Here is an 11379-nt window from a genome sequence, read left to right on the forward strand (position 1 = left end):
CCAACCCTGACAGCTTTCACCATCAGACTGGTCGTAGTGCTACTGCTGTTTGTGATGACCAACGTCATGAAGGCCCTCAATCTGTTCAATACCACCAGGAGGCAGTAAGAGAGAAGGGGTAAAGAGTGTGGAGCTGACCTCCCTGCAGGCCAGGATCCAGGGAGGTGAGAAGAGATGAGAAAGATATTTCACTTCTGGACAAGATCATATAAGCCTACAACCTGTCTATTGACTAAAATCCCAGCTAAGTTATGGTCTCGCATGAATATAACACCCAAAAAGGCTTAAATGAGCAAGCTAGAATGCTTTGAGTGTAAAATGTACAAATATGCCTCCTTTGATGTCCTGAATTAAACGTAGTAGTTCTTCCATTACCTTAAACGGTTTGATATTTAATTTACACAAACAAAACCGATTTTTTTCCCCATGTAAAAACATTTTAATGAAAAATTGTGAACATTCTTTCCTGTAATTATTTTGTGCATTGTTTAGACAGGGAACAGTATGCCAACTAAGGCATGGTATACAATTAACCACAATTAAACAATTGTATATTTTATGTATAAGTTAAATTAAAACAAATTACAATTGGATTTACTTCATTGCAGACATTTAATCAAGATGGAATGTTGGACTACTCAATTAAATGATTTAAGACAAATCTGGATCAACCTTGAAAAATGTGTCATAAAATTGGTGAACTGAACGAAATACTTGTATACCCACAAAGATAAACTTACAGCAGATTTTGAAATGTACACAATGCTTCTGGTGAATGAGTAGGCAAAATTTCTGCAAGTTTTAAGGCAGATTTTTCTATGTTTAGGTATTGGTAAACTGGGTACTAACAACAGAAATAAAATAAACAATTAATGGGTATCCAGTGAACCACAAATACACAATATTTCAGTTGCTACATTTTCAATGACAATTAAAGGGGCAAGCGGAAATAGTTACAGCCGTCCAATTATTATTTTGAGTAACAATATGTACCCATTGTTTCTTGAAAAATATAATCATCACGTTGATCTCAGACTGCGAGTCCTTGAATCCATCTGTTGTTTGGAGAGGGGTGACATTTATCCAGCCCCAGCACCCCTCAGATTGAAAGCAAACCATGTGTCAGGGCTGCCATTTGGCTGACAAAATGGATTTAGAGATTGTAACTTTAAAACCACATTTGTTTCTAATACACAACTCATTTTCACTTGTCATAGTTCATGTGCAGCAGAATTCCATGAAAAAGGAAATCATTATTTGGAAATATTCATTCACAGAATATGTCAGGATCAAGCACCTTGATTGGTTAAAAATTGCGTTTCCCCTGTGTATTTTTCTCTCTCCTTTTAAAATGTGCCCTCCTCTCTCTCAATAGTCCATCTTCAGGGAGAAATGACATCAGAAAGAGAACATTAATGTCCTCCACATGGTTGTGTTGACGTTGGGAGACCTGATGGGCAGGTCATCATCCTGAGTTCAGTCACTGACTTCCTCACTCCGACTGGCGGAGATGTTCTCATTAAGAAAGTGCACACAGTAGAGTAGATGGTAGATAGACGAAGTAGCTGTTCCCTCTGAGATCGTCTACATTGTGGTCAACAGCTGCAGACCAACTGATCAGACCTACAAACCACCTTTCATCCTAAATTACTACTCATTATGATTCGATCGGTCAGTCCGCAGCCGCCGGCAGCAACGTAGTCGATCTCAAACACGCACTATGTGTAGTAATCTAGCTTGCCACCGATGGTCTTGCAGCCCTTGCCGGAGAAGATCTTCTCACTCTTGGGGAAATAGACCAAGTCTCTGGCCATCTGGTCAACCACGTCCTGGTCAGGCTTCAGGCCCTTGGCAGACATCTCTGCCATGCCACACAGCAGCACGTGTCTGTACTCCAGAGGCAGGAAGGGGACAAAGAAGTCAACTAGGTTCTTGTCTATCAGACTGGTGTGCCACAACCCACCTACACAGGGAAAGGGAGAGAGGGGGGGCACAGTCATACGATGGGCAAGAAGAAGCTACCACAAATTGCTTACCCAATCCTCTCAGATGTACACAAGTGCCTAGGGGGCAAGGAAAGTCAAAATGGGCAGGGGCAAGAAAGACAGATGGACAGAATATAGATATCACAGGTAATCTTTGTATTGAAGGTATGAAAAGTATCCAATAACATCCCCAGTCTTCAAACCCCAGCTGTAGTAACAAAGTAGAAAATCCTGACCTTAGAAACATGTGATCTGTTTCAGGAAACTAGGCGTATGTCGCGGGTCACTACTTCACATGAGAGCCATTTCAAAGTAATACATTTATTTTTTTAATCAAAATGCATTTTTTGGAACATGTGAACTTTCATGTGCCTTAATACAAATGTTATGCCATCTGTAAATATGAATACAATTGTTAAATTACAAGTCTAGTTGGTTTAGCCACAGAAAAAGCAGCAACCTTCCCGCTAGCCATGATTGTGTTGCTCTCCACTCTGGAGGACAGAGTTTTGAAATCAGTGGAATTAGCTAAGGAGATGCAGAAAACACCCGTCTCCAGATTACATCTTCGAACTAAGGGCAACCATGGCATCCGTGACAGGGAGAAGTGTCCAACCATGATGTATAAAGGTAAGATAGTCCAGCTATCTACATTTTCAGACATTGCACGTTTCTAATTTTCTAAAGTCGTTTTCATTTCAAGTTAAAGTGTACTGTTAGCTGGCTGGCTGGCTGGCTGGCTAGCTAACATGTATGATCTTATTATTTTGTATTTCAGAGCAATTTGCTTGGTTAGTTATTGCCCAATTTTAGCTAGCTAACATTGAACCTGGTTGGTTAGCTGCCTGCAGATTAATTCAGGGTATTAACGTCATGTGTTGGGATTATAGTTAATTGTTTAGCTAGCTAGCTACATGTCCAAACAAAATACTCCACTATGCAAGTGCCCATTTTATTAAAATGTCACTGCCACAACTGTTAGCTTGGATGTTTGACCACTGTTAGGACAGAATGCTCAGATCAAACCTTAAAAGAGATTGGTGAAGCTAAAGCTTAAGAGGGTGTGAACAATGCTGAATGGGTGTAGACAAAGAACTCTCCAGTATGTACCAAAACATTCCAAGGCCATTTTCTCAAAAGTGAGGTTACAAGTTTATCACGTTTCAAAGCAGAGTTACTTTCCCATTGTTTCTCAAATGCAGTGTATGATATACAATTTTGTAGCTCTATGTCTTTGCTTTCAATGTAAAAAAAACACTATGAATAGAGTTACCAAAGTACATAAGTTAGGCTTCAGCCCTAAAGAAGGACGGCAAAGAAGTGGCTTACTCTTCTTGTTGTTGAACACGGACAGGGAGAGCGCTGGTTCTAAGTCATGCAATTGTATCTCCTCTCGGTCTCGACCTTCTTTCCAGAAGTCCAGGGCCACCTGCGTGATGTGCTCTCCTCCAGCGTTGCTATGGAGATGAGCAAAACAAACTAGTAGATATTAAAGTTACCATTTCCTGGTTGCTAAAACTAATCCTTTGCCTAATTTCAGTTGGTCTACACTATACTAGCTTATATTGTCACAATCATTGTACCATCTAAACCACTGTGAAATATATTTTCTACAACTAATAATATTGTCATTTCAGCTGTTCGAAGCTGGTGTACAAAACTGAAAGTAAGAAACAAAAACAAAACTTGTGAATTGGAAGCATAGAAAGTATTCACATAACAGATCTACCGCTTCTTAGACATGCTTTCAAGTAGAATTATAGGTCTATAACTCACATTTCTATGTGAATTTGGTCAGGTCGCCCATAAAAGTTGCATATTGCCACTTTAAGCTGGGTCCAACGATCTTTTTCTTCCTCACTGGTCCGGACATGGGGTAGTTTATAAATGCATTAGGTTCATGTGTGGTGATTTTATTTGCTAAATAGAAAAAGCTGAAGTAACTGAACTTTAGTTTTGGGAGCCGTATCTGATTCACAGCTGACGCTTAGGTAAGTAAAAACATGGTTGCTACAGCGAGTCGTTAAGTTGTGGGAAAGATAGGATCATGGATGTCTAATATATTTGGACTGTAAATACAGTTTAACAAAAAAGTATCCAAAAACACCACATGAATTCTTTAAAAAAAATCACACACTGCTGGTCTGTCTGCCCTACCTGAGGAAGATGAAGATGGCTTGCCGGTAGGAGACCCCGTCCAGATGTTCGTAGTAATCCAAGTAGGGCTTTATACAGTCGATCAGGCCAGGGTGCATCTTGTCCATCTCGTCAAAGATGAACATGGAACGTGGGCAGATGGTGACGTTGCCTTTGACCCACTGCTGCAGCTGAGACTGAGGGATGGTCATAGCAGTAAAAACACAGACTTATCTACAGCAGTGAAGATATATTTTGCAGATATGCTGTAAGATATATATTTTTTTAAACCAGATATGCAGTACCAGTCAAAAGTTTGTTCACACCTACTCATTCAAGGCTCTTCTTTATTTTTACTATTTCCTACATTGTAGAATAATAGTGAAGATATCAAAACTATGAATGAACACATATGGAATCATGCAGTAACCAAAAAAAAAGTGTCTAAATATTTAAATATATTTGAGATTCTTCAAAGTAGCCTTGATAACAGCTTTGCACACTCTTGGAATTCTCACAAGTCAGTTAAGAACAAATTCTTATTTTCAATGACGGCCTAGGAACAGTGGGTTAACTGCCTTGTTCAGGGGCAGAACAACAGATTTGTACCTTGTCAGCTCAGGGATTTGAACTTGCAACCTTTCGGTTACTAGCTCTAACCACTAGGCTACCCTGCCGCCCCAGCAGTAACCTGGAATGCATTTCAATTAACAGGTGTGCCTTGTTACAAGTAAATGTCTTTCCTTCTTAATATGTTTGACCTCAACCCAAATGAGATGGTTTGGGATGAGTTGGACCACAGAGTGAAGAAAAAACAGCTAACAAGTGCTCAGTATGTGTGGGAACTCCTTCAAGACTATTGGAAAATCATTTCAGGTGAAGCTGGTTGAGAGAATGCCAAGTGTTCAAAGCTGTCAAATGCAAATGGTGGCTACTTTGAAGAACCTAAAATATATTTTGATTTTCTTAACACTTTCTTGGTTGCTACATGATTCCATGTGTTATTTCATAGTTATGTCTTCACTATTATTTTACAATGTAGAAAATAGTAAAAAATAAAGTAAACCCTTGAATGAGTAGGTAGCCAAACTTTTGAATACTGTACATCCTGTATCATATAGAACCCTCCTTCATTCTTCCCATCTAACCAGGGACCGATTTAGACCTGGGACACCAGGTGGGTGCAATTCATTATCAGGTAGAACAGAAAACCAGTAGTATTCCAGACCTCCTAGGGCAAGATTTGAATACCACTGACATTGAATATGCATAAGAGTGTTTTTTTTTTTACATTCTAATTTTCCATTGAGAATTTCCCTGCCACGGTTACTGGGGATTACATTTCAATATAACAAAATACTTGCTTTACCTTGTAGTTCTCAATCTGACTCAGATGAGGGAAGTGAGCTGTAGAAACAAACTGATGGATGAAACTGCTGGCCATGCCCTCCTTGTAGAGGTTTTCAGCTATCAACTGGCTGACGAAGTTCTTCCCTGTGCCAGTCCAGCCATGTAGAGAGAGCACCAGGGGCTTTTTAGGATTTTTATTGTTCATGAATCCCGTTACAGCTTTCTGGATGACTCTGGAGGCCACATGTTGACCAAACAGCTTCCGATCTAGGGCCACTTCCAAACCTGATGACAGGGCAGGAGTTGATTATTAAGTGTCAATGAATGGGACGTGCTACGAATACACCACCATTATTTCAATACTAATCATAGGTGGTTATCTTAACGTGATTAGTTACGCATGTAGGACACAGCTGCTAAGTAGGCTAGTGGTGCAAGGGTCAGCTGCTTGTCCACTCGCCCGCAATTGCTAATTACCCTTCCACCACCACCCGACTAGATGTGATAAATTGAAAATCTGAGGCCCGCACTTGACCCTAACCTGCTAATATAGAAAATGTGCTGTAGGCTAGTCAGATGGTGGAACGGTTTTTGTCAGGTGTTGAAGGATATTTTTTGGGGGAAGAAAATGCAATAACAAAAAATTCAAACGTGTAAGACTGTTTCAAATTTCAGTTTGAACAGTTATAAGGAAATAGAAAGCTGTGAAAATGACCCAATATGTTTCTGATACGATTTCAATTTGGCTTGGATGCATCTTTTATGTGGTTGCGAACTGCGTATTCTCTCAAGATGCTGAATGAAAGAAATCATATTTTCCCACTCCTGTTCCCGAGTCAAAATTGTGCCTACATTTGGTTTATCATTTTACTGCAATAAATGCTTAAATTCTGCAGGAGTTACTTTTAAGGCTATGTGAGAGGTTACACATTTAAGTGTCCAGATTTCAGTTTCCATTCTACCCATCTGAACAGTAGCCTAGACTACAGTTCCCTTGACGTGCATAGGCCTATTTGATTAATTTCTCCAAATCTTTAGCAAACACTACTTTTCAGACCCTCCCTTATTATTTAACAACTTTTCTCTTATTGAATTAAACTCAGACAATTGTACGGTTACATACAAACAATAATGTGATTATTGTGGATAGTTAGATTAATATAATAGTTTGATTGAAAAGTTTACATGATTTGCCAGAAGGATTTCCCTAATAATCCTGTTTACATGGACATCTGAAATTGGGGTACATGATAAATACAGAAAAATCAGAAATCAAAATAAACATTCTACCATGTTTTTTTTGAAGGATATTGGATTCTGAGTTTGGACCCATGTTTGTATGTGAAACAGGGGTGCAACACCCACTTGGGACAGGTGCGTTTTTGGTATAGGCTACTGTATGACAAAAGGGGTCTGTATTGAATTTTTTATTTTAGTCGAGCAGTCACATACACATATATATACATACATATATATACATACATACATATACATATTTTCATGGCACAAGAGACACGTGTGATTTGTGCCCGTCTCAGTGGACTAACCCATTGACGAGGCCGCGGGATGCCACGGTCCAAGAATATGGGAATTGTGGCTCAGATGCAGATCTCTCTTCCGCCATTTGTGGATATTCATTGTTTCATAACTTCATTGTGTGCATTGTTTGCTGAGTCTATCAATTCCCCATTACATACATCACCAGTAGTAGCTTACATTTACCATTAAATCCCAAAATGTCTAATCTGCAATGTTTGTTTGGTTATGGTCATTTCTGTTAATGCATTCAAAATATTTTTATTACAGTCATTTACCATTAGTTCTCATTGTCGGAGTGGACATGAGTTTTGCAGAACTCACAACCTATGCTACACTTGTGAGAAACAAGTTTGGTTTATTTCATTACATTTACACATTTTGTCAATTTATTAATAGTCTTTTGTTTGTAACGCGCCCATTTGTTTGTAACGTGCCCATTTGGGGATATCTGATAGTATCTCTGATTGTCTTAACTCAGCCCCACTAATGAGCTGTGGAGCTTCTGAAAGTAATTTTTCTTCACCTTAAAACAGCAAGTAAACAAAGAAGTTTGAATATCAATTGTGAATGACAATAGGCCCTCAAAGAATTTTTACAATATTTCCAGCTCTCTCCCTTTCGATAACCAAAACAAAAAATGTAATGCTCTGATCCGGTGGAAACGTTATAAAACACCTGATTACTTCTTATCCCTTACACAAGAAGCCTACAGCTGTGTCTGTCCCGAGATCACTGGCACTGGAAACTGAGGGCCCAGAATATTTTATACAACGTCTCAAATTTTCTAGCAGGAGTTTTGGAGCGACCCAGTTGATAGTTGATACAATGTCTCAAGATCGTTGCAGACAGCCCATGCCTAGCCAATGTAATATATATTATATTTATTTTTATTTTCAACCTGCAAGACTGAAATGTTGTTGGCTTTATGGAGGTTATTATTACATAGTTGGCAAATGGCAATAAAAGTAACTTTTAGATGTGTATAATTTTTATTAGATCGAATGTAGATTAACCACAGACAATGATTCAGAAAGACTATTATACATGCAACTGTTCCACAAAAATTAATTTATTTTACCTTTATTTAACTAGGCAAGTCAGTTAAAAGAACAAATTCTTATTTTCAGTGACGGCCTAGGAACAGTGGGTTAACTGCCTGTTCAGGGGCAGAACGACAGATTTGTACCTTGTTTGAACTTGCAACCTTCCGGTTACGAGTCCAACTCTCTAGCCACTAGGCTACCCTGCCGCCCCAAAAATGTGCATATGGAAATCACAACTGGCATGCAAATTGGTAGAAATGGTAAGAAATTGGCCCATTGATCTCCGGCTCCCTTTGAGTCATTTATGTGTTTTTTTTTTAAATCAAATAGCGTGCTTAAAGCATCAGACTAGTTCAGAAAATATAGTTGATCATGGAAAAAGTTGTAGAAATGTTGATTAATCGATTGGTCGGGGGAAAAAAGACAACTCTTGGTCAGGGACAGAATTGCCTTTAGATGCCCCCCCCCCCCAAAATGAGGGAGGACCCCCTGCGAGGTTATGTCCCCCTCACTTCTGCGCCCCTGATGTGAACTACTTCTAAGAGGCATATAGATAACTAGCCAGGCTGTTACACAAGTTCTTAACTGACTTGCCTAGTTAAATAAAGGAAAACATATATATACAATTACTCACTTCACTCGTGACAAACTGGTAGGCTTGCGCAAACGGTGCGGATACATGCGCAAATCAAACACATTTGGAACGCCATTTAAGGCGTTTAGATGTCCTTATAATTCTAAAGATTGCTCAGAAAATTAGGTGTTTATTTCGATTTTACGACTATTAAGATAAGCAGAGTAAGGTGTTTACATGACTATTGAATAACCGGATTACTGCCTAGCCTACAAGAACTAGCCTACTAGTTCTTATTGGCTTCGTCGATCCATTTTTTTTGCCTGTTCCCATTTGGCGCGGGTACAATTAGGCCTTAACGCTTAGGTTTATGCACCAACGCCAAATGGGCTCAAATAAATGACAAACTTCTATGTAGCCTGTAAATATAAACAGTACAAGACTGCTACATTCATGGATTTAATGTATCGTTTTCTCAAGCCACCCGCACTTCATCCACCCAATATTTAACGACCCTTAAGTCAACCCTCGTTTTCTAAAGTAGGCCAACCGTATACTGGTGGAGATCGATAAGCAATTGCAAGATTAAAACGCAAAAGGACTGGCTGTGTCTACATGATCAAATGGCCTAAGTAAACAGCGTTAACACACCAACCATTTAATATTTAGCTGTACACATACCTGTTGAATTAAAAGCAATCCATTTTGAATCGCAACTTTCATATACATAATTGTAAATTTTCCGCCCCACGGCTGCAACTCCCAAACCGACCACAAATGTGGTTGAGATTGGTTCGAACGCATTGACAAAAACACTCGATATCAGTACATAATATACGAAATAGGCTTTGTATGTTGCTTTCATTTTAACTTCAAATAAACGTTTTGCTTCCAAGTTAATAATTTAGGAACGAAAAGACGTTGAGTCCAAGTCAGCCATTTCCTCCTACGTAATCATTATGCGACACCAACACATCAGAAACAAAATGGTCGTCACCAGGAATACTAGTCGCTATGAAACTCGGATATTTCACATGTATGCTTATGCATGTGCTTTATGTATTGATTTGATATTAATAAATAAAAATAATTTTAAGAAACAAAAAAAAGGAACTCGGATATTTCCGATTTACTAACTACTATTCGTTTTCACGAGCAGTGTTCAACGAATCAACAAATCGGGCATTTCCGAGTTTCCTAGTTCCAACTAGCAAATGAACGTAGCATAATAAATGACTAAACCCCGCATATTTATACAATTTATGTTCTTACAATCGGATATTAAACACAACCCTAACTTAAAATAAAGACAAAAGCTACGTTGTATGTTCATTAATTTTTACAATATAGCCCAGTTTGACTTTGCTGGTTGTCACTCGTTACCACAGCCACAAAAGGGATCGCATTCAACATCGGCTACGTTCGGCCATGGTTTTCCACATGGATGTCATTCAGCATTTTAAAGTTAAAACTGCAAATTATATTCAGAAAGCCTACAATGTTAAGGGACAGAGGTGTTCTGAGTGAGCAATGCAAGTAGCCAAGTTAGGAGCATAATACCTTTACTTACTACAAATGAGGGTATGTTCAAAAAACCTAGTTGCAACGCCATTAATTGGGGAGGCCCCCCAAAATAAGTGTTAACACGTCGGTACTAAATGTTCAACGTACCTGTTCTGTTGAAGGAGATCCACTCTGGTCTACAACATTCGTGAAAATAGTAAAACACGTTCTGGTAGGTTGCGAGGAAGCCGGTGAGAGCTGCAGCCATACCAACCGCTATGCTGGTACTGATAGGCTCAATCGCCGCCGTCGCAGTGATGTTCGACAACAGAAACCCCAACAGAAAAAACGGTCTCATCTCCGACAGTGTTTACTAGCTAGCTAGCGGTGTTTACCTAAACAAACTTGATTGCAGACTGTTAAATAACATGAGATACAAAATGGTATTATAGAGTATAGCCTGCGCGAGCCTCAACTCTGAGTTGAGCTTCTTCCTCTTCTATTACAGAATGGCGGTCCGCAACCCAACATTAAAGGTGCATGCTGCCACCTACTGTGCTTTAGTGTGTGGTCAATCACGGTTTACAACATTTCTAAATCCCCCTTTCTAACTCAGCATATAAATGACAGCCCTTTGGCTCAGAATTCCATCTCTTCTGCAGCACATCTGTCAAAATGGCTCTGATTTTAAATTTGGCCTCACCTCTACCCAGTGGAAAATTAATACCAATTATCTCCAAATCCTATTAGATTTACCTGATGATAAACTATTCAACACAGACAGAATCTGAGTATACTACGTTCTACAGTGTACTGGAGGGCAACTATTATTGGCTACAGTTCAAATGAGTACACTGAAAGTTAATCTGTTAGTCTTCTACGTATCTGCACATCAAATTCAGGAATGTAAACAGCTGCCCACTATCTGGGTCCTTGGATCCATCTGTAAAAAGCAGTAAAAAAGCACAAGAACTTCTGCCAATGTAATTGTCAACCAGTTTCCCTGTATCACTGACTTCTGACCAATCTTTCCTTTTCTCTACCATGGTTAGATCAACAACAGGATCTGGGAGTAACCATGGAGGAATATCCCCTATCACCACAGAAGGACCAACCTCCAACTCCCTCAAACCACTCATGAGCAAGCTTTCCAACCAAAAACCACTACCTTGTCTACTAGTATATTCCCAACAATCATCTAAAACAGTAGCAGTGGGATGCTCAACCTCACTTAACCCAATAAGCGAAT

General features: G+C 39.2%; 1 protein-coding gene across 2 annotated transcripts; it reads right to left on the minus strand.

The window, feature by feature from the left end:
* Positions 1-415: 415 nt before the first annotated feature.
* Positions 416-10645, minus strand: LOC135544541 (torsin-1A-like). 2 transcript variants are annotated; one of them, XM_064972232.1, is made up of 5 exons: positions 10299-10645; positions 5491-5756; positions 4143-4318; positions 3315-3442; positions 416-1963 (listed from the first exon to the last, which is right to left on the minus strand). In XM_064972232.1, exons 1-5 carry the CDS (start codon positions 10486-10488, stop codon positions 1719-1721), a joined length of 1005 nt encoding a protein of 334 aa, XP_064828304.1. In that variant the 5' UTR covers positions 10489-10645; the 3' UTR covers positions 416-1718. The 2 variants fall into 2 exon arrangements, with proteins under 2 accessions (XP_064828304.1, XP_064828305.1); XM_064972233.1 differs by lacking the exon at positions 10299-10645 and adding an exon at positions 9309-9585.
* Positions 10646-11379: the final 734 nt, after the last annotated feature.

The sequence above is a fragment of the Oncorhynchus masou genome, chromosome 8, assembly GCF_036934945.1.
Source record: "Oncorhynchus masou masou isolate Uvic2021 chromosome 8, UVic_Omas_1.1, whole genome shotgun sequence".
Lineage (NCBI taxonomy): Eukaryota > Metazoa > Chordata > Actinopteri > Salmoniformes > Salmonidae > Oncorhynchus > Oncorhynchus masou.